We start from the raw sequence: 23,373 nt of genomic DNA on the forward strand, positions 1-23,373 counted from the left end.
GGGTTTTGCAGTTCTGAGAACTAAACCAGAGCCCCCAAACCTCCTGGGCACAGGCCCTATTCAGAATAGAAAGGGACTGTGTGTCGAGCAGTTTGCTCAAAGAAGCGGCTTAACTTCAACTTGGCTTATTAAAATCAGACGTCAGTAGGTCAGTGGTGTAGAAAGGTCTGAGGCTTGGTTTTCTCTCCGCGCTCAAGTGATGCTTTGTGAGGCATCTCAGGGAGACAAGAGAGACAATAAAATGGTGACTCTCATGGCTGAACAGAGCCAACGAAGGCCAGCAAGGAGCCAGGAGTTGCATTTACCTAAAAAACTGAACTATTTTTTTTTAAAGTACTTTTCATTTAGGGGTGAGAGGAAGAAAACACTGAAACATAATGAAAGTTTTCACATCCTTTCACAAGAAAAAAAACAGGAATAAAAGGAAAGGTGATAGAAAAAAGAATTTGCATACATGCCCTATTTAATGCCTGTAGGGAGGCAAAGCATGAGAAATAGAATATTATGACTGTGGGCATCAACCAGGGGTGGTTTTTGAGGGGGCATTTGGAAATGTTGGGAGTCATTTTTGAGCGTCACACAGCAGGGAAATGCTACTGGCATCTAGTGGGTCGAGGCTAGGCAGAGGTAGCAACACAAAAGAGAGCCCCCCCACAACAAAGAACCCGGCCCCAAATGTATACGGCTGTTGGGAGATGCTGTACTATGATGACACGTCTTCCCAAACTTCAGTCAGTCAGTTCAGTGACGCAGTCGTGTCTGACTCTTTGACCCCATGGACTGCAGCACGCCAGGCCTCCCTGTTCATCACCAACTCCCGGAGCTTACTCAAACTCATGTCCATCATGTTGATGATACCATCCAACCATCTCATCCTCTGTCGTCCCCTTCTCCTGTCTTCAATCTTTCCCAGCACCAGGGTCTTTTCCAATGAGTCAGTTCTTTGCATCATGGCCAAAGTATTGGAGCTTCAGCATCAGTCCTTCCAATGAATATTCAGGACTAATTTCCTTTAGAATTGACTGGTTTGACCTCCTTGCAGTCCAAGGGACTCTCAAGAGTCTTCAAAGAATTATACAATTACATTTTACACAATTTCATATGAAACTGCTTCTTCACATGGCATCATAGACTCAAATGTAACCTGATAAAACCAAACATTTTTAGACTCAGGTATTCTGATTTCATGGAGAAGGCAATGGCACCCCACTCCAGTACTCTTGCCTGGAAAATCCCATGGACGGAGGAGCCTGGTAGGCTGCAGTCCATGAGGTCGCTAAGAGTTGGACACGACTGAGCGACTTCACTTTCACTTTTCACTTTCATGCACTGGAGAAGGAAATGGCAACCCACTCCAGTGTTCTTGCCTGGAGAATCCCAGGGACAGAGGAGCCTGGTAGGAGGCCGTCTATGGGGTTGCACAGAGTCTGACACGACTGAAGTGACTTAGCAGCAGCAGCAGCATTCTGATTTCAAAAAGAAATGCTTACCAAGTAAAGAAAAAAGTATTATTAATATAATTCTAGAATGTTTGAAACCCAATGCTTCTGGATCTATGCCAAGAACTTGAGGGGAGGGCAAGGAAGGAGGGAAGGAGAATGAGAACCAGAACAAGGGAGAAAATGGGAATATGCTTGGCTAGCTAAAAGGGACGATTAAATAATAGAAATTTTTCTCAAAGGAATGGACTGTTGCAATGGTCTTCTGTTTTCTTTACTGAGTAAAAAGGAAGAAAACTTTGACAAAAACTCATTATAGAAATCAAAATCTATATCCAGACAAGTCACTGAATATCCACTATCTGAATATGAAGAAAAGCTTCTTCACAAAATTTGTTATTAGCAAAGAGTAAGAACACATCCAGTGAAAGTTTAAATTATTAGCCATGGGAAATGTACTGTCATTAAAGTTGCATTATTATTAAAGATCACTACATTGGAAAACCTCTATAATAAGGTCCTGAATGAAACTACTTTGGGTTATCTAAGCTACTGAAATTATATTAGCAAATCCTGTGGACACAACCTTCAAATATACCTGGAATCTACTTTTTTTTTTTTTTTAATCACTTCCTTGCTACCACTCTGGCCCTGCCAGGCAGGACCATCTTCTGTTTCCCAAGTTCCACCTTGGAGCCCCTATTCAATCTATTAGAGCAACAAAGCAATGTAGTCCTGTTACCGTGGAAAGTCAGATCACCATCTGTCTTTGTTCAAAACTTTTTGGTGAATCCTCAGTTCTGTCAGAGTAAAAGTTAAAGGTTCTCCTCCCCTCCTTTCCTCTCTAACCTCATCTACTATCCACTCTCCCCTTTGCCCACTTTGCTTCAACCATACTGGCCTCCCTGCTCTAGCTCAAACAGGCCACTTATGCTCCTGCCTTTCTTTTACCCAGAATCCTCCTCCTTTGGTGTCAGTTAGCCCACCATCTCTCCTTGCCAGAGGTCAACTGCTCAATGGGGCCTGCTTCATCACCCTATTTAATACTGCAACCCCTTCTCCAGCAGTCCTCATCCCTTTGGCTGCTCTTTTTTTTCTTCCCTGTAGTCCTTTTCACATCTCTAACCTACTATACATTTGACTTCTTTATGCTCAGTGATCAGTGTCTGTCTCCCTGAACTAGAAAGTCAGCTCCACAGGGTCAGTGATTTGGTCTGTTTTGTTTGATGATGTAGCTCTGGTTCCTAGGATAGTGCCAGACACACAGTAGGCACTTGATATGTATTTTTGGATGGATGTTTTAAGAAAAAAAAAAAACCCAATCCCAATTTACCAATTAGCTAGATGTGAGCACTATAGTTACCATGTGAAATGTATAGATTTCAGGTACTGAAATATAAAGAATATCAACAATAATGTGTGCTCTGTGTTGAGAGTCTGCTTCCCAATTCAACAATGGTGCCTTTTCTGGTGGTTTCTTATTAACGTGCAGTTTGAGAATCAGTTCTCTCTTCCCTTCCTTAGACTGTTTCTGAATGTGTGTGTGCATGCTAAATTGCTTTAGTCATGTCCAACTCTTTGCAACCCTATGGACTGCAGCCTGTCAGGCTCCTCTGTCCATGGGATTCTCCAGGCAAGAATACTGCAGTGGGTTGCTATGCCCTCCTCCAGGGAATCTTCCTGACCCAAGGATCAAACCTGCGTCTCTTGCATTGGCAGGAAGGTTCTTTACTACCATTGCCACCTGGGAAGTTCATGTTTCTGGATGCTTCCTCAAAATTATTTGGCATGTGCCTTAGATATAATAAACTTACTAAAATTTATTACAGTAACTTTGAGCTGTTGCCTACACTATTCCTGTTGCTTGAAACGTCCTCTCATCCTGTTTTAACTCCCCCACGACTCAAGACTAGGCTCAAATGCAACTTTCTCCATGAATTTTCTATGACTCTGCCTTTTAATATTTCCCACCCCATACCTTGGATGGTAATTATTTGTTTTGCCTATCTGCGAACAAGTTCTCCTTGTTCACGAACAAGGCCGTGAGCAAGTTCTCCTATCCTTGTGCACATATGTTGCTCCTCTAACTAAAAGGCACAACCTGTTTTTCCTCCTCTTGAATCCAGGCTACTCTTGTGACATTTTGACTAACAGAAGGCAGAAGACATGACATGGTGCCATTTCTAGGTTGAGGCTTCATTTTTGCTCCTTTGGTGCCGTGAGACACTGTCCTGCTAGAAAGGGAGGCCATGAAGAGGTGTGTGTGTGTGTGTGTGTGTGTGTGTGAGAGAGAGAGAGAGAGGTTCTGAATGAGAGACTGCAAAGAGAGAGAGAGAGAGAGAGAGAGAGAGAAAGAGAGAGAGAGAGGTTCTGAATGAGAGACTGCAAAGAGGGCCCAGCCAGCTTCCAGCTGTTCTATTTACTTCTGCTGAGATGCCAGAAAAGTGAGTGAAGCCTTTGTGGATACTAGCCATGCCACCTTAGCCAACAGCCTGTGAGACAAAATTGAGCAGTCCTCCTCAAGCTTTGCCCAACTGCAGAACTGAAAGCAAATAAATGGTGATCGCTGTAAGTCACTGTGTGTTGGTCTGTAGTAGCTGGTAACAGATACAGTATCTCATCTGTCTACTGAGACCATAATGCCTTTAGGACTCGAAACACAGTATACTGTGTGAAGTAGGTACTCGGATATTTGTTGAATAAATCAATCAGAATGTAAATGAAAGCTGAAGCACAGTATTCAAACATAACTACTTAGGGATTGTATTTGGTTTTGGACTGTCATTATACCATGGCCAACCAAAAAGCTGACTGACTATATTATTGAAAGTATTAGAGTGTGTTGTCCATCATTATTTCTCATATGATGCTGATGTAATTACCTCTCAAGAACAGAATTCAAAATAAAATTGCTTCTTACAACTCAGTAACAGAATCCCAAACAATCTGATTTAAAAAGTGGGCAGAGGATCTGAAAAGACATTTTTCCAAATAAGACAGATGGCCAACAAGTACACGAAAAGATGCTCGAAATCACTAATCATCAGGGAAATGCAAATCCCCAAAATGAGAGATCACCTCCTAACCTGTTAGAAGGACTATCATCAAAAAGGTAAGAAATAACAAGTGTTGGTGAAGATGTAGAAAGAAAGGGAACCCTCATACACTATTGGTGGAAATGTAAATTGGTGCAGTCATTCTAGAAAACAGTATGGAGGTTCCTCAAAAAACTAAAAATAGAACTACCACATGGGGGCTTCCTTGATAGCTCAGTTGGTAAAGAATCTGTCTGCAATCCAGGAGACCCCAATTCGATTCCTGGGTTGGGAAGATCCACTGAAGAAGGGATAGGCTACCCACTCCACTATTCTTGGGTTTCCCTTGTGGCTCAGCTGGTAAAGAATCTGCCTGCAATGTGGGAGACCTGGGTTTGAACCCTGGGTTCGGAAGATCCTCTGGAAAAGGGAAAGGCTACCCACTCCAGTATTCTGGCCTAGAGAATTCCATGGACTGTGTAGTCCATGTGGTCACCAAGAGTTGGACACTACTGAGTGACTTTCACTTTCAACAAGAACTACCAAATGATTGAGCAATTTGACTTCTGAGTACTTATCTGAAGAAAACAAAAACATTACTTTAAAAAGATATATGCACCCTCATGCTACTGCAGCATTATTTACATTAGCCAAGATAGAAACAACCTAAGTGTCCATTGACGGGTAAATGAACAAAGACAGTGTGTGTGTGTGTGTATACTCACACACTCACAACAGAATACTACTCAGTCATAAAAAAGAATGAACTCTTGCCATTGTGACAAAGTGGATGGACCTTGAGGGTATTATGTTGAGTAAGTCCGATAGAGACAGACAAATAAGATTTCAGTCATACACAATCTCAAAATCAGAACAAATGAACAAACAAAACAAAACTCACAGACACAGAGACCAGAATGGTGGTTGCCAGAGAGAAAGAGGGTTGGAGGGACAAAATGGGTGAAGGGGGTAACTGGTACAGACTTCCAATCACAAAAATAAATAAGTCATGAGACATAATGTACAGCCTGGTGACTAGTCAATAATATTATATTGTACATTTGCATGGTGACAGAGAGTAATTAGACTTACTGTGGTGATCATGTCACAATATATACATATATCATTATGTTGTATACCTGAAACTAATATAATGCTAAATGTTAACTATATCTCAATAAAAAAAAATTGCCTCTTGAGCAACAGTCTTTAACATAATGCTACTATATGAACTCAGAATTTGTTTTACATATTTCTAAACACTGTATTTATTTATTTGGGGCTGTGCTGGGTCTTCGTTGCCGTGCAGGCTTTTCTCTAGTTGCAGCGTGCAGGTGTGTCACTGCAGTGGCCTCTCTCGTTGCAGAGCACGGGCTCTAGGGCGTACAGGCTTCAGCAGTTGCAGCATGTGGGCTCGAGAGTACAGGCTCAGTAATTGTGGCGCGTGGGCTTAGTTGTATGGTGCATAGGCTCAGTAGTTGCGGCATGTGCGATCTTCCCGGACCAGGGATAGAACCCATGTCTTCTAAATTGGCAGGTGGATTCTTTACCACTGAGCTATCAGTGAAGCCCCCTGTTTTACATATTTTAAGTTTTCAAATGATCTTTTTTTGGGGGGCTTACTGTGTGGTATGCAGAATCCTAGCTCCCCAACCAGGTATCAAACCCATGCCCTCTGCAGTGGAAGTGTGGGTTCTAAACCACTGGACCACCAGGGAACTCCCACAGATTGTCATTTATGGAGATATAGTTCATTCTGTATATATGCATTTTCTTCTATTAATTAAATGCAAAAGAATAACACGACATATTGCTATCACTGACCATTCCCTACCCCCCTTATCTTTCTACACTTCTCACTCTCTTTGTTTGCATGACTGAAGAATACTTGCTTATAAAAGTGCTATGTATCCACCGAGTTGTTTAAAATGTTGAGTGGAGATAATAACAATATTGCTTTCCTATCACTACATTTGAAAAGAATAAGATATTTTACAACTAATTTACACTAATGTGTATTTTGTACATTTCTCCAATGATTTTTCATTGCTATTATAACATTCCACTAGATGGGTTTGGAATTGCTCATGCTTTCCCTCAGCTTTTAACCACCAGAGTTTCAGTTAAAATTTCTCAGATGTTATAGAAAATTTAATTAAATTCTACTCATTTTTCTTAACTATTAAAGTCCACTGAAGAAGCCAGGCCTTTGATATTATTTCTTGAGAGAAGAAGAGCACTGTACCTATGGATGCTATGGGTTAGAGAGAAACCAGTGACAAAATAGGAGCATGTGACAGTGGACAAGAGGGCCAGAGAGATCGCAGGGGCTCTTAGCGACTCAAGGCCTTGAAAGGGGGTGGGTTTGAGCAGGAGGGCCATGTCTCCCTTTCTTTCATGCTTCCTTGTTCTGCCTGACACCATAATGAGCCAGGAACTGACAGTTCTCATGAAATGATACTGGGATCAAACAGGCATAAAGCCTGAATAATGGTAATATTCATATTCCTAAGAGTACAAACTATTATAATTTATGATTTCAGACTATGTTTCAAAACTCTCTGCAAAGAAAATAAAATGCTGACTATTCTACATTGCAACATTACAGAAATGTAAGTGTGATGAACTATTCCTATATCAACCAAATTCTCATTTTCCCCTCAATTAACTTAGTGCAGAATATTGTTTGTTCTTCCTATTTGCTGGATTTTCACACTTCTCTTACACACACACACAAAGGCAAAGAAAGAATAATGGAATTTTAGAATGCATGTACATTTTAATAAAAATAAGGAAATGGAAATGATAAAAAATTGTTCCTATTAAGAATTACTACAAATCTCCAAATATAAACCAGTTCAACAAATTTTTATTTGTAAGTAAAATTAACTTTAAGATGTTCTTCATAAAAACATTAAAGAAAAATTTCTCATTACTATCATTGCTATAAGTCAGTATCTATTCACAAATATTAAAGTTAGTAATAAAAATGACTTACCTTCACATCCCTGTGAATTATGTTATTATCATGACAATAGCGTAGAGCTTCCAGTATCTGTCTCATGTAATGACTGTAGAAAAACAAAAGAAATCTAGAACTGTAAAAAAAGCTTTTATTTTTAAAACTTAATATACAATGTCCCTAGTTTGTAACTCCCACCTTCATATTCGCTGCCCGCAGACACTTTTCATTTGAGTAGACAAGATTGGTGGAATGCACAGCTTAGTAATGAAAAAGTTGGCAGACGTATAAGTTTATGAGCTTTATGAAGAAATAATGTGTTCTACATTTTCTAAGATATCTAAGGCAAAGGAATTTTCACACATTCACACAGCTCATACGTAAAATAGCTCTGTAAACTAAAAATTCAACCTTAAAATATGAAAAAAATAAATAACAGTTCTCTGACACTCAGTTAATTTTACTTAGTTACTCTGGATTGCTATTAAGTGAGCAGTGCTCAGAAGTACACAAAGAATTCTAACTCAAGGGGTAGGAGTCTTTCATCTGCCAGCAGAGGCTGGTTAGCTGTCTTATTTCCATTTAGCTCTAAGAACAAACAAGAGAGAACCCCCTTATGCCTACAATTTCTTTTTGCAACATAATCAAGTATTAGATGGGGTATCCTTGAACAAAGCAGATTCCTTCTGGGCTGAAGGAAAATCAAACTCCTCACAAGGCCAGCAGGGTCCACCGAGGCTCTGAACTGGGTCCAGGAGAAGAACAGAGGAGGAGTGAGCATTTAAAAGTGCTAACAGGGTCACTAGCCACTGGGTGTGACAAGAGCAGGTCATTCAGTATTACTTGAGAACTTACTTCGATTTCCTTCTCTCAATTCTAAAGTTCTTCTTCTGTAATCCTACTGTTTCTCTTTAAGGGTCTTTTTCATCTTCTCTTCCTCTGAATTTTGTTCCCTACATAGCTGTCATTTTCTTCCTACTATCTTCCTTTCTCATTTTCCCCCCTTTCCTTCCCAACCAGCCATGACACAGAAATGCAATTTACTTAGCATTATTTATTAGTTAGTATTTACTTAATTTTGTTTTTTTCTATCCAGATCTTTCATTCTCCAAACTTTAAAATAAAGGCTGAAGAAAGCTTATCTCTGGAATTCCCTTAACAGAATGTCCCTGGCTAAGGACTGCCTATCATAAAAAGAACCCAGGATCCCTGAGGCATCAATGGCTTCGTGGAGGATGGTGTATAAGCTATACCACTCTCCAAGATACACAATGGAGATGCTTCATAATTGAAATGCTCCCCTCCGTGTGTGGAATCTCACAGACCTCATGTAGAGACCTCATCTATTCTGGGCCAGCGGTGATTTTCTGATGCAGGAAGAAGTGAAGAGCTACCCTTAAAAGGCCCAGATCTCTCTCAGCTTCAGCTGGGTCTTTTGATTGGCTGTATCCTTACAATTGTTCAGTAAAGCCTGGTGCTAGGGAAGAATATCTCTCTGATTTGTGAGAGTTTGATTTGATAATCTGATCCTGTGTATTAGTTTACTCCATAACTCATCACCTCTGAAAAACAGAGGTAATCAGTAATTGGGTCAGCCATTTGGAGAAAAACAACACTATCAGTATGATTACTTAGTCTCTGAGTCTTCTTTCACTTGCTCTCACTAGAACAACTGATACAAGCCGCATTTCCCAACAATGGAGTATAGGATCAGAGAGAAGGAAGGTAGAAGTTATATGGTTGAATGCTCTAAACCAAAGGAAGGATCTATGTGCCCTTGGTTACATGGTCACTGGTACTCTGCAATAGGGGACATACCTAATCATACTTTCTGAGGTCCCTCCCTATTTTCATTTTTAGGAAGGGTTTTATTAAATTTTGCCAAATCTCTCTCTTTGCAGTATCATTTATTGATCCCAATATTACTCTTTTCTTTGGTCCATTCTGGTAAGTACCTTTCATAAAATCACCATTTTAACAGCAATATAGGTGGATTTTTAAAATCAACAGACTTTCATCTTGATGTACATAAACATCTAACTTTCCTATAATCTCAAGATTGTGAGAGACCTCCAGTCATTTCACTCTATGACATCATCTCTACAACACTAGTATTCTTTATGTTCTAACACCTAGCACAGTGGCAGAGACAGGCTCAAAGTTAAAGAAAAGTAATAGGAATGAGTAGTTCAGTTCAGTTGCTCAATAGTGTCCAACTCTGTGACCCCATGGACTGCAGCATGTCAGGCCTCCTTGTCCATCACCAACTCCCGGAGTTTACTCAAACTCATGTCCACTGAATCACTGATGCCATACAGCATCTCATCCTCTGTGGTCCCCTTCTCCTCCTGCCTTCAATCTTTCCCAGCATCACGGTCTCTTCAAATGAGTCGGTTCTTCACATCAGGTGGCCAAATTACTGGAGTTTCAGTTTCAGCATCAGTCCTTCCAATGAATACTCAGGACTGATTTCCTTTAGGATGGACTGGTTGGATCTCCTTGCGGTCCAAGGGACTCTCAAGAGTTTTCTCCAACACCACAGTTCAAAAGCATCAATTCTTCGGCTTTCAGCTTTCTTTATAGTCCAACTCTCACACCCAAACATGACTACTGGAAAAACCTTAGCTTTGACTAGATTGGCCTTTGTTGGCAAAGTAATGGATGAGTATGGAACAGAGTAAAAGCAGTAGTGGTTTAACATCAACTCTGATAGCCTATCTGCCAGGTATTCCAGTGTCTTTGTGGTTCAAAAAGGAAAAAGTCATCTTCCTCCATCAAGTTTCACTGTTTTATGAAATCAATGTCCAGAATATTTAGTTTTCCCTATTTGATGCTGCTGTTGAAAGATAACAATATGGGAAAATACAAAACTCTAATTCTTTAAGAAATAAATATGAGCAATGCTATGCAAAATTTGAGGGTTTCATTTAGTAGGAGAAAGTGGCATACCACTATGCCATAAGAAAAATCAAGAAAGCATTGATTATTAAAGAATGTTTTTTAATTCTAAAATGCAATACAAAATAAAAACTTTTAATTGTGATAAGAACACAAAAGCAAAATGGGATTAAAAAAAGAAAACCCTAGAATATACTTTTAGTGAACAAGGCACAAAATAAAAAAGGATATTTGGCCTCAGTTCTACTATGAATAAATCAGGAGTTAAAAGAAGGAACTAAAGTTAATATATATAAACTCTCATTTGCTTCCTCTCCCTAGCTCCAGGAGTAGAATACAGAAGCTACCTAAAATTTAGTATATTCTTTATCTTGTGTTATAGTTATGGCTGCTCTACCTCCTGAAATGGGGGCCCTTGCTGCTCAGGCAGGAGAAGACTACACAAAGAATTTGAAGAAAGTCAAGTCATTCTGAGCTTAAAGTTGCATGGGGGTAGTAGTCCCTAAGTTGTTTTCAGCCATATCTGTCCATTGTGCCATAATTATAAAAAGAATGGTAGGAGGGAGAATGTTATAATCATTTAATGGTAACTGTTTCCTAAATGGTAGAAAGTTTGAATAAATACTTATAGGTTTGAACCCTTTAACATACCATGGTTAGTGACTAAGGAGGGTTGCTGTAACTCATGTATTAAAAAGGCAACTTATTGGAGTGGGTATTTATGATATGATTGTCACCAAAGCAGAAAGCTGTACTGCTCCAAATCTATAGGCAAGTGACCCAGTGCATGGCTCCTATGATTTTTCATATTAAATCTTTATTTTGAGTAGGAACTCCTTCTCTTGGAACAATGATGACTACTTGATTGGGAGATCCAATATATTCAGCAGAAAAACTGTGCTGTTATTTCTGTTCTTCTGCTGTTCCGTGCTTTTTCTCAGATTAACTGGTCACAAAACAATCTGCTATCACTAAAAGGCAAACTGAAGAACTAATGAAGCACATCTGCTAAAAAGCAAAAATCAAACACACACCAAAAAATCCCCAAGTTTCCTTCTACATAGTTCCTGACCTATAAAATTCCTCCTTGTATAAAAGTCATCAGAAATGGAAAAGATGGTAGCGGTGATGTTAAATTCTAAATCCATATAAATAAACTCACTGTTTAATATTTTGCATTTCCAGTTACTGTATGGTTCCACTAAGGCACATTAAGAGATGCTCCTTGTAAGAAAGATTGGCAGCCTGCTTGTCATTCAAAGAGCAGGATGCTTCATATGATTTCCTTGTCAGCTCCCTTTTACTTCTACCTTTACTTTGGGAAGTTGATACAAATTACATACCTGGCGACAGCTTCACTGTATACGAAACCAGCATCAGCTCGTTTTACGATTTCAAAACACAGATCTGCTCCATCCATACTGTAGAGAGATGTGAAAAAGAAGATAAGGAAAGAGAAAATTTCAGGAAGAAAACATTGAAAGCGAATACATTGTAAGTAAGTTTTTAGTAATATTTAGTAATATTACTAAAGTAATATTACTAAAGTAATATTTGACTTACAGCTAAAGATTATAGTAAATTATTTAAATCTCCTTCTTTTGATGAAAAATAGATACCAATTATAAAGGACATTATAACCATCTTAATGTTGAAATCACTATGAACGGTGACTGCAGCCATGAAATTAAAAGACACCTGTTCCTTGGAAGGAAAGCTATGACAAACCTAGACAGTGTATTAAAAAGCAGAGACATCACTGCCAACAAAGGCCCGTTTAGTCAAAACTATGGTTTTTCCAGTAGTCAAGTACGGATGTGACAGTTGGACCATAAAGAAGACTGAGTGCTGAAGAATTGATGCTTTTGAATTGTGGTGCTAGGGAAGACTCTTAAGAGTCCCTTGGACAGCAAGGAGATCAAACCAGTCAATCCTAAAGGAAATCAGTCCTGAATATTCATTGGAAGTACTGATGCTGAAGCTGAAACTCCAGTACTTTGGCCACCTGAGGCTAAAAGCTGATTCATTAGAAAAGACCCTGATGCTGTAAAGACTGAGGACAAGAGGAGAAGGGGGCAATAGAGGATGAGATGGTTGGATGGCATCATTCAGTCAATGGATATGAGTTTGAGCAAATTCCAGGAGACAGTGAAGGACAGGGAAGCCTGGCTTGCTGCAGTCCATGGGGTTGCAAAGAGTGCAACATGACTGAGGGACTGAACAACAACAACAGCCTTGTTTATGGTCCCGCTCTCACATCTGTATATGACTACTGGACAAACCATAGCTTTGACTATACAGACCTTTGTTGGCAAAACGCTGTGGGGCATTGTGGGTCAGGGCATCTCTGACTAGGGATGGAACTCGTGTCCCCTGCATTACAAGGCAGATTCTTAACCACTGAATCACCAGGGAAATCCAATAACTAATTAATAATCATTAATAATCATTACTAATATTACTATTCTTCTAGCATCATGGAAAGCATTCCTTGTTTTATCTCCCTTCATTCTTATCACCCCATGAGGTCAGCATCATTCATGTTCTCAAATAATTTGTCTAAGTGAGTAGACACGTATGTGACAGGGACAGAATTCAAATCCCTACCTATATTCAATGCTCTTTCCATTATCTACAGCTACACCTACTAAGTGTGCAAGGAACAAATATACATATTCAAGCTCAACAGTTCAAACATAGGATGAAGTTCTAAAAGAACAAGTATATTTTATACTTTCAACATATTCCCACCAAAAACCTGGCAGAATACTAGGCACACAGTAAATATTTAATGATTAGTTGACCATATTATATGAAAATACTTTCACATTTATACAAAGCTTTACCAAGTTTACCTAGTTTTCATTTCACGGCCAATGAACTTTTTCCAATGTTCAATAGGATTCTTTTCTAAACTAATTTTTATGATGGCTCAGTCTACTCTGAAGTATGGCAGGGTCTATTTTGCATCATCAGAAATAAAACCCAGATGAATGTGATCATGCATCTATGTGAACAACCCTGATCACCTGCAACAAGTCCTACAAGCAGAGTTGCTAGGTCAAGAGGCAGAGAAAGAATGCTTTTGATACGTATACTACTGGAAAACTTTCAACAATTTACTCTGCAACTACCGAGTGTGAGAGTGTTCTTTCCTACCTTGCTTGCCTCTCCTAGGATGAGTATTCTTTTTAATCTTTGCCAATCAGATAGGAGGAAAAAAAGTCACCCATAAATACTTTCATTTACATTTCCTTGATTACTAGAGAGGCTGAATATTTTTCATTTCTTTGTGTTGTGGGGAGAAGAAAAGCACTATTTTTAAAGCTGGCTGCAGTTTAAGCTTGGATGGCTGATTTGTGAAGACTAAAAACACATAGTGAGGGAATTATAGTTTTGTTTAGCCTTTTTCCTTTTTAATTGCGAAATGTGAGGATAAGCACTATGCATCTTAGATGAGAGAAGAGTTGGGCAAAGGAGAGAGCTAAACTGATTGCATCATAAAGCAGTAAGAATCCTTAGAGCCAGAGGAAGGCTTTTTGGAGGCATCTGAAAGGGGGAAAAATCCTAAGGGTTGGGAGAAGGTAGTAAGATGGTGAGAGGCAAACATTTAAAGAGGGAACCAGTCAGTGGGAAATAACTGGAAATCACTTACTGCCCTGGGCTACAGTTACCAGCATGAATCGATTCATTTTCCTGGACATATGTGAAAATACTAGTAGTTGAAATGACAATTTCTACATATGCATATACACATATGAGATTATTTTTAGGTTTCTACTCTTTTCCACTACTTTGGTATCTAGTCTGATACCAATTTTAATTCTGCAATAGTATCTATTTTAGTATTTGGCAAAATAAGTCTCATTTAGTTATTACTCTTTGCCAACATTTTCCTATGAGATTTTCTTTTTCTCACAGCTGAAATTTAAAATCAATTTCTCAAACACTAAAAAGTTTAAAAAAAATATTTTGCTGAAATAGTATTATATTTATAGATTCACAAGTAGAAATTAACATTTTCCTAACATTCTCATCTGTGAATATGATATCCATCTCCATTTCCTTTTATGTCTCTGAGTTAGAATTTCAAGGTTTTCTTCATATTGGTTCCAAATATTGATTATTGGGTTCCCCACCCTAAGGCATTTTATATTTTTAGTTGCTATTATAAATGGTATCTTTTGGCTATTATACATTTTTTAATACAATGGTTCATAAACAGGGGTACCAAACAAAACCGCCTATGTAATGTTTAAAACATGCATGCATGCTCTTTGAGGCTTTAGTCTGAAAGTAAGTCATTACTGTGAAAGTAATTTTTCAATTATTAAAGCTATTTGATTAGTTATTTGTAATGTTAATTGATATTAAAGTAAAAGGCAATCCATTAATTCAAAATTTCATGAGATATAGAAATACAAGCGAAAAATACTTTTATGCAAATTTTACTCATCATAGAAACTTAAAATATACATATTCATAAGACATACAATCCCAGTATAATAATCTTGAACAAAAAGTTCAATGTCCTAATTCTTGACAAACTTTACTTGATAATATGCTTTTAAAAACAATTATAAGGCTTCTCTTATTGGTTTTCTCTTTGGTTTCCCATCTTAGGGTGTTTCTGAGGCTGCCAAGAAGCTTCAATAAGCGTGCTCTGAATTTCCTTAGTTGGTTCCATTCTGAGGGAATGAAATGAGAGAGAAGAAATCCTGCTATGGAAGAGTATGGGGAATGTTTCTATACTAAACCCAGAGAAAAACTAGGGGATGTTTACTCTGAATTGTGAAAAGAGGTAGGATTATGAATGATCTTAACTGCCCCTCATTTCAACTATCTGAATTTTAAAACTTCTGTAATAAACATGCATTACTTATAAAAAATTTAAACATTATCCAAAAACAAATGCTCCAAACAAAACAGATCACAGGTCTAGAGGGACAAGGTATGGCTGTAAGTATGTGGAAGGGATCAAAATATTCCAGCCCCAAATATGCCACTTTAGCAGAGGATTATTTTGAGCTGAAGGCAACTGAAAATCAGCAGATACATGAAAACACTCTACTCTCCTCCATTCTGCCTAAAAATGGGACATTAATTTCCCTTTATTAAAGTGACAGAAATTTCCTTTTGTAAAGGTGTTCCCCTCTCATGTACCAGGAGGAAGAAAACCACTCTTACCTGTGTAACAAACCTTATTAAATAACTCTTTTTTACCATATATTTTCTGATTACCTTCCTACAATTTACTTCCGACCCTAGATACCCAAACTACCCTCTCCTTCCTTTGTCTAGTCTCTTCACTTTACCTCTTTGTTAAAATGGATATACCATAAAGTCTCTGGGTCTCTGTGGGTTTCACTTTTTCCTGTGCGTATGCCCGCTCCCTATTGCCCACCAAGTGTAAATGAAAATCTCTTCTCCTGTTATTTTGCCATTTGTCTGTTTAATTTGCAGGCCCCAGGTACTTAATTAAGAGTATATAGAAAGTTTTCTTTCCTCCTCTACAATGTATTCTATAAAAGCAGAGAAAGAGAAGGCTCGTAGGAGACTAGTAGCTTCTTGTATGAAGAAGCGCTTCTCAAATTAACTGTGATCATGGTGGTGGTTTAGTTGCTAAGTTGTATCTGACTCATTTGTGACCCTACAGACCCGCCAGGCTCCTCTGTCTATGAGGTTCCCCAGCCAAGAATACTGTAGTAGGTTGCCATTTCCTTCTCTAGGGGATCTTTCTGACCCAGAGATTGAACTCGTGTCTCCTGCATTGCAAGTGGATTCTTTAGCATTGAGCCATCAGGGAAGCCCAACTGTGATGAAGGACTACCTTTCACCACCCCCCCTCCCCACACACACTCTAGTATATTAAGAGCTAATACATTTTTTACAACATACAAAACCATGCTGTGATTTCACAGCAACATAAATTATTCTAACAGTTTCTAGATGTTTATACTCAATTTCTGTTCTTATTTCATTATAAAGTGGTAAATGACTGGTAGACTAGAATTTGTCTGCAAACTATTCTTTGAGGAGCACTGTAAAGAACAGATCAAATCTGGATTTCTCTGATCAGCATTTCCCCTGAAGGTGATAAAAACAACTACAAAATCTAGATGAAATATTGGGTACGGAAAAACTCAAACTTTCTGGCCAGCCCAATAAAACTTTTTTTAAGTGTTAAAGAATTAACAGCATAAACAGTGAAAAACTACCTATGAGAACAGAGAAAGGATTAGAACTCAAAGAGGGAAGCAAGAGCTGCTTCTGCCCTGGGGATATGGAGGGGTTATGGAAAGAAGGCAGCTGTGGAGGCAAGAGGTTTCACTTCTGGGGAACTCGAGAGAAGGGACGGGCTTCCCTGGTGGCTCAGATGGTAAAGCGTCTGCCTGAAATGCGGGAGACCCGGGTTCGATCCCTGGGTTGGGACGATCCGCTGGAGAAGGAAATGGCAACCCACTCCAGTACTCTTGCCTGGAAAATTCCATGGACTGAGGAGCCTGGTAGGCTACAGTCCATGGGGTCGCAGAGGCAGACACAACTGAGCAACTTCACTGATGCAGATTTACAGGGTGATCCAAGAGGAGAGAAAGTGCTATTCTTCTCACAAACCACAGAAGAGTCCACCAAGGGGTAAGGCTCTGACAAAATATCTCATACTCCAGGGTGGAAACATAAAGAGTTGCATTTTGAAAACTGCAGTATACAATATATTCTGGTATGTCTTATCAGTAGTGTATGAAAACCCCAATGCTTACCATGGAGATAAAAGCTGAATTTTAAATATTCAGTAAGAAAGAAAGAATCAAAAGTGACACTATAGATTTGAAAAAGTAGCAAGAAGAAATTTAAGAACAGAAAAAAATAAAAATTAAGACTTTGAACAGATTAGATAGTCAAAGAGAAAAGTAGTGAACTAGAAAATAATCAGCTTGAAGCAAGGAGAGACAAAACATGGAAAAAATAAAAGTGAGATTAAGAAATGTAAAAGATTACTTTGAAAGTCAGCATATATTTCATTGAAGTTTAAAAAGTGAAAAGAAAATGAAGCAGAAACAATACTAAAAATATAATGACTGATAATTACCCAGAGATGATTAAAGATATCAATCCACTGATTTGAAAAGCCCATTAAACATCAAGGAAGAAAAAGAAATCTATAGTTAGCTGTATACCACTGAAAACTGCAGGAAACAAAGAAACATAGACAATCTCAAAAACAGTGAAAACAACAGACTATCAGACTGATAGCTGACTTTCAGTAGCAATAGTGGAAGCCGGAAAACAGTGGAAAAGTGTCTCAAAATAACTGCCAATATAACCTTCTCTTCTCACTTAATAAATCTTTACAGAATGATGGGGAACACATGTATACCCATGGCTGATTCATGTCAGTGTGTGGCAAAAACCACTACAATATTGTAAAGTAATTAGCCTCCAATTAAATAAAAAGAAAAAAATCTTTACAGAATGAAGGTGGAAAAACAATTCAGATAAGTAAAATACTGAGATAATTTGCCACGAGCATATCTATCCCTAAAGGAAATATAAAAGAATATTCCTCAGTAAGAAGAAATATGAAGAAAACTCAGAGATTCAGCAAGGCATGGAAAACATAAAATGTAAATATGTAGGTGAATCTAAATGAACAATGATTGTATAAAACAACTATTTTCTCAGTCTCTCTCTGGAGAGAGAGAGAAATCATATAAAACAGTTACTGTTCAGAAATAGAGAGAGGTAGGTAGTGGGGTGGGATGGGGTATGCCAGGAGGAGATTGACTGATTTTAAATATAAATACTTGACAACAATAACTTATAAGTCAGGAGGTATACTTTAATTTCTAGGTCAACTACAAAGTTCTTTTTCTTTGAATAGACCTTTTACCTTTGTGTATAACTTTATAACATTATGCATTCAGTTCAGTTCAGTCACTCAGTTGTGTCCGACTCTTTGCGACCCCATGAATTGCAGCACACCAGGCCTCCCTGTCCATCGCCAACTCCCGGAGTTCACCCGCGATGGACTCATGTCCATCGAGTCGGTGATGCCATCCAGCCATCTCATCCTCTGTCATCCCCTTCTCCTCCTGCCCCAAATCCCTCCCAGCATCAGAGTCTTTTCCAATGAGTCAACTCTCCGCATGAGGCAGGGGGTTACCATTCCCTTCTCCAGGAGATCTTCCCGACCCAGGAATTGAACCCGGGTCTCCCGCATTGTAGGCAGATGCTTTACCATCTGAGCCACCATGGAAGTCCCCCAAAACATTATGCATTAGTCATTTGAAAAACACTGGTCCATTGAGTTATGCAGAATTTCCTAATATTGACATGTTTGATTACATGATATTAAAAATCACTGCTGATTACATTAGAAACATTCTTTAAGTCCTGGGGGGCTTCCCAGGTGGCTCAGTGGTAAAGAATCCACCTGCCAATGCAGGAGATGCAGGTTCAATCCCTGGGTCAGGAAGATCCCCTGGAGGAGGAAATGGCAACCCACTGCAGTATTCTTGCCTGGAAAAACTTATAGAAAGAGGAGCCTGGTGGGCTACAGTCCATGTGGCTGCAAAGAGTTGGATATGACTGAGTGTATGCACACACGCATGCACACACACCCCTTTAAGCCCTGGGAAGCTGTTAAGCTCATTGTGGCAGATATAAGTTTTCCAAAATTCTAATTTTCACTTGAAAATTTTGAATTTCATCATCAGCAACAACCTGTGAGTTATTTCCCTGGAAGCAGCAGGCTCGCTTTGTTCATTTTTTAAATTGAATGTCTGCCACATACTCAAGTTTGGGTAACTGTGGCTTGTCTGTTAGTCATTCTTTCAAGTAAAAGTGATGTCACACACACACAAAATACTAGTTTGGATTACAACTCAAGATATTGCAGAAGTGGATTTCTAAGACCTAACAAAATTTAAAGAACTGCAAGCAGAGTATGTTTTCTAATCACAATATAGTTAAGTTAGAAATTTAAAAAATAACTAGAAAATTCCCAAATGTTTGGAAATTGAGAAATACATGCTAAATAACCTATGAATCAAAGGCGAAATCACACTGAAAATTAAAAAGCATTTCTAGTATTTCTAATAATGACAATAAAAACTACATATCAAAACTCATGCAAGATTGAGGCATTACATTTCAAGACTGGGGTGTTGTCATTATTAAACCCAGAAATATAAAAATGGCTGAAAGAAGAAGTTGGGGCATAGGTCCAATCTTCCAGTATGGAAAGCTAGCTACAGCCCCACCCCCACAACACACACTCCTCAGTGCTGGAGAAACTTATCTTATATCAGGAAACCCACTGATGACAAATAAAATACATTAATACAACCTTTTCAGTAGACAATTTTATAATGCTAGACAAAGGTCTTAAAAATGAGCATGTCCTTTGACCCAATGATTTCATTTCAAGGGAAATAATCAGATTATTTGCTGAGTTTTAATGACAAGGGTTTATCACAGCTATTTTTAATAGGGAGAAATGGGAAAAAACCTAAATGCCCAACAAAAAGAGAATGATTAAATAAACTATGGTAAATCCACAGAGTAGGGTATTATGCTGCCATTAAAATGATGCTATAGAAGTATATTTATTGATATAGAAAGATGTCCATAATATATTAAGATGTACAAACATATATGCATTATCTATGTGCATTCAAATGTATTGAGAAATTTTTGGATATTACAACACAGTGTTAAAGAGTAAATGGGTAGGACTCTGGATTTTTTGTTTCCTTTTTACTTAAAAAAAAAAAAAGAACAGGTATTACCATTTTTGTCATACTAAAAACAGTTCTAAATGTTAAAAAATAAAATGCAAAAATCTTCCTTCAGTATGTTGTTAAAATAGTATTTATAAGGCAGTCTTAATACTTTAAAAATTATTTAAATTTAACATAAATATTACAAGCACTGATGTAAAATATTAGAAAATAAAAGCTGAAGTCAGTGACATTCCACCAGGAGAAATTTTTTTAATAGAACAGCAAATTAAATCTGTTCTATTTAAAAAGGAAATGATAATGAGCAGAAATTAATGAAGAAAAAACAGGGCAAAAGGCAAAGCAAAAAAATATTCTTGGAAAAGATTTATACAACTGAACTAGAAAAATCCCAATTTTGAGAACTGAACAATATACTTTTATTACACAGATCTCAGAATAAAATCATTAGAAAATGAGAAAATATTTAAAACTGAATAATAAGGAAAATCAATGCATCAAAACTTATATGCTATAAATGCATATATTAATATTCTAAAAGAAGAAATGTTCAAGATTTATGATAAGCATCCATCTCCATAAGTTATATAAAATCATCAAATTAAAGTCAAACAAATTAGAGGGAAATAAGGATAGAAACCAATGACATGGAAAACAAACAGATACTGGGAGGATTAACAAAGTTAAAAGTTGTTCCTCGTGAAATGATACATTTTGGGCAAGCCTGAATTAAAAAATAGACATATACAGCAGCCCGTATGAAGAATGAAAAAGGAGATATTCTATATCCTGCAGACATTAAAAAGATGATATCAAAACTTTATGCCAAAAATTTGAAAATTTATATGAAATGGACAAATTTCTAGAAAAATAAAACTCATTAAAACACAAAAAGAATTAGAAAACCTAAATAATTCTTTACTGATTAAAGGAACTGAAATAGTAATTAAAAACCTTCTGGCATAGAAAACTCTAGGCCTAGATGGCATGTCTCACAAGTTCTACTGAACACTGGGAGGAGAAATAAAATAAATAAAAAGCAGGAACAGTTTCCAATTCATTTTATGAAGCTAGCTTCAACTAGATATAAAACCTGTTAAGGACAGCATGTGAAAATTAATGGCCAATGTCACTAATGAACATAGATGCAAATAAGCCAAACAAAACTATACTGAGCTATATTGAAAAACTGTAACAGGACCAAGATGGGTTTACCAAAGGAATGCAAAACTGTTTTAACATTTGGAATTCAATTAATAGAATTCTGTACACTGAGATAGATTAAGGAAGGAAAAATAGTGACCACCTCAATAAAAGGAAAAAAATATTTAATAAAACTATGGATTTAAATCTTAAGAAATTCTTAAATTGAAGAAGGCAAAAATGTCCACCCCAACAATTTAACAATATTGTGAAGGTTCTAGCCAGAGCAGTAAGGGCAAGATAAAGAGATGAAATGTGTAAGAATTGAAAAGGAAGAAACAAATCATCATTATTTACAGATGGTATAAGTGTATATGCAGAATATTCAAAATAATCTAAGGAAAAATGAAAATGAATCAGAATTTAGTAAAATTATTGACATAAAACAAATGAAATTAAAAACTTTTTTTTTCATTAAAGAGCATAGGAATAAATCAAATAAAAAGATGTGTAGGATCTCTAGACAGAAGAATATGATTTTTTTAAAGAGAAATTAAACAACTAAAATAAATGGAAAGAAAATTATCTTGTTCACAGACTGGAAGACTCAGTACTGTAAACAGCTCATCTTTCCCAAGTTAAAGCATAAATTCAATGGAATTCCAATCAACATCCCAACAGGTATCATATTAGAAACTGTTAAGCAGAATCTAAAATGTATATGGAAATGCAAAAGAACAAGAAGATCCAAGGTATTTTGGGAGAACAATGGTGGGAAGATTTGCTCTACTTCAAAATTTTATAATACAAAGCTTAATAATTAAAGCTGTACGCTATTGACACTAGGATAGACAAACAGGATAGTAGAACATAAGAGCAGGCCTAGAAACAGATACACACACACACACACACACATATATGGATGCTAGATATAGGACAAAAAAGTAACTGCAGAGTATTGGGCAAAGACAGTCTCTTCAAATAAATATGTGCTTCTGTGGACCTGAATGTTCATAGCAGTACTATTCACAATAGTCCCTAGATGTCAACAATCCAAATGTCCATTGGTAGTAGAATGGATAAAATATTAATATATTTACAAAATAGACTATTAAATAGTGATCAAAAGAAATTAGCTATAGGTACACAAAAATTTGGTTAAATCTTAAAACATAAACTGCATGATTTCTTCTATATATGGTTCAAAAGCAAATAATCTTGCTTTGTTGTAATAAAGCTAGGATTTATTGAGTGCTTACTATGTGACAGGTATTTTCTAAGTGCTTTATGTGCACTAATTCATTTAACAGTTACAAGAGGCCTATGAAGTTAAGTATTTTTACCGCCCTTATTGCACTTATGAGAAAACTGAGAAACAGCAGACATTAAGTAACTTGCCTAAGACATCACATAGCTAGTAAGTGGCAGAGCCAGGAATTAAACTCAGGCAGTATGACTTTAGAGACCATGCACCCAAATGTTCAGTTTACAAAGAGGGAAACTTCTAACTTCTATTTAAGGTTCTGAGTCACTTAATGGAAGACAAGAGATTATAGCTAAGCAGGTCATAGTATGAAGGAGGGCTCTGAACAATCACATTTTCATGGTGTCATGGGGAACCCATGCTCTAGAACAATCTAGTGGTATCTTCGAAATGCAAAGCCTCCATTTCCATCCTCCCAGACGATACATGTAAATACTTTATTGTTGATATGGTTTAAATGAATTCTCTATACGTAAGTTTGCTGATAGATGCTTTAATCCTTGCATGCACAAATCAACCTCTATTGATTAGAAATACCCACAACTTCGTTTTATTTTCTTCTAATTCAGGGCTTTTCTTGTGGTACTGTCTTGACGTCTTCACAAATGTCCCATCATCTTTTCCCAATACTTTTATGCTTTATGATCTTGCTGGAAATGTCCTCTCTCCACTTTTCCACCTCTCTCTCCTACACTTATGTTGATGCTCTTCATCAACTTTGTACAAGCCAGCCTGCCTTTTCCAGCTCCCAAACGTTTCCTCTACTGATCTCTTGTGAAGTGAGGTCTCTCAGTCGTGTCCGACTCTTTGCGACCCCATGGACTGTAGCCTACCAGGCTCCTCCATCCATGGGCTTCTCCAGGCAAGAGTACTGGAGTGGGTTGCCATC

The 23,373-nt window shown here is 37.6% G+C and overlaps 1 protein-coding gene across 1 annotated transcript in view; it reads right to left on the minus strand.

The window, feature by feature from the left end:
• The window catches only part of CASK (calcium/calmodulin dependent serine protein kinase), a gene marked incomplete in the record, with an annotated part of 361,613 nt that overhangs the window by 167,024 nt on the left and 171,216 nt on the right, over positions 1–23,373 (minus strand). Inside the window, 2 exon segments of the mRNA XM_045164543.1 lie at positions 7,473–7,545; positions 11,678–11,755. Of these exon segments, the coding sequence (XP_045020478.1) occupies positions 7,473–7,545; positions 11,678–11,755 (151 nt within the window).

This window comes from Bubalus bubalis, chromosome X (assembly GCF_019923935.1).
Source record: "Bubalus bubalis isolate 160015118507 breed Murrah chromosome X, NDDB_SH_1, whole genome shotgun sequence".
NCBI lineage: Eukaryota > Metazoa > Chordata > Mammalia > Artiodactyla > Bovidae > Bubalus > Bubalus bubalis.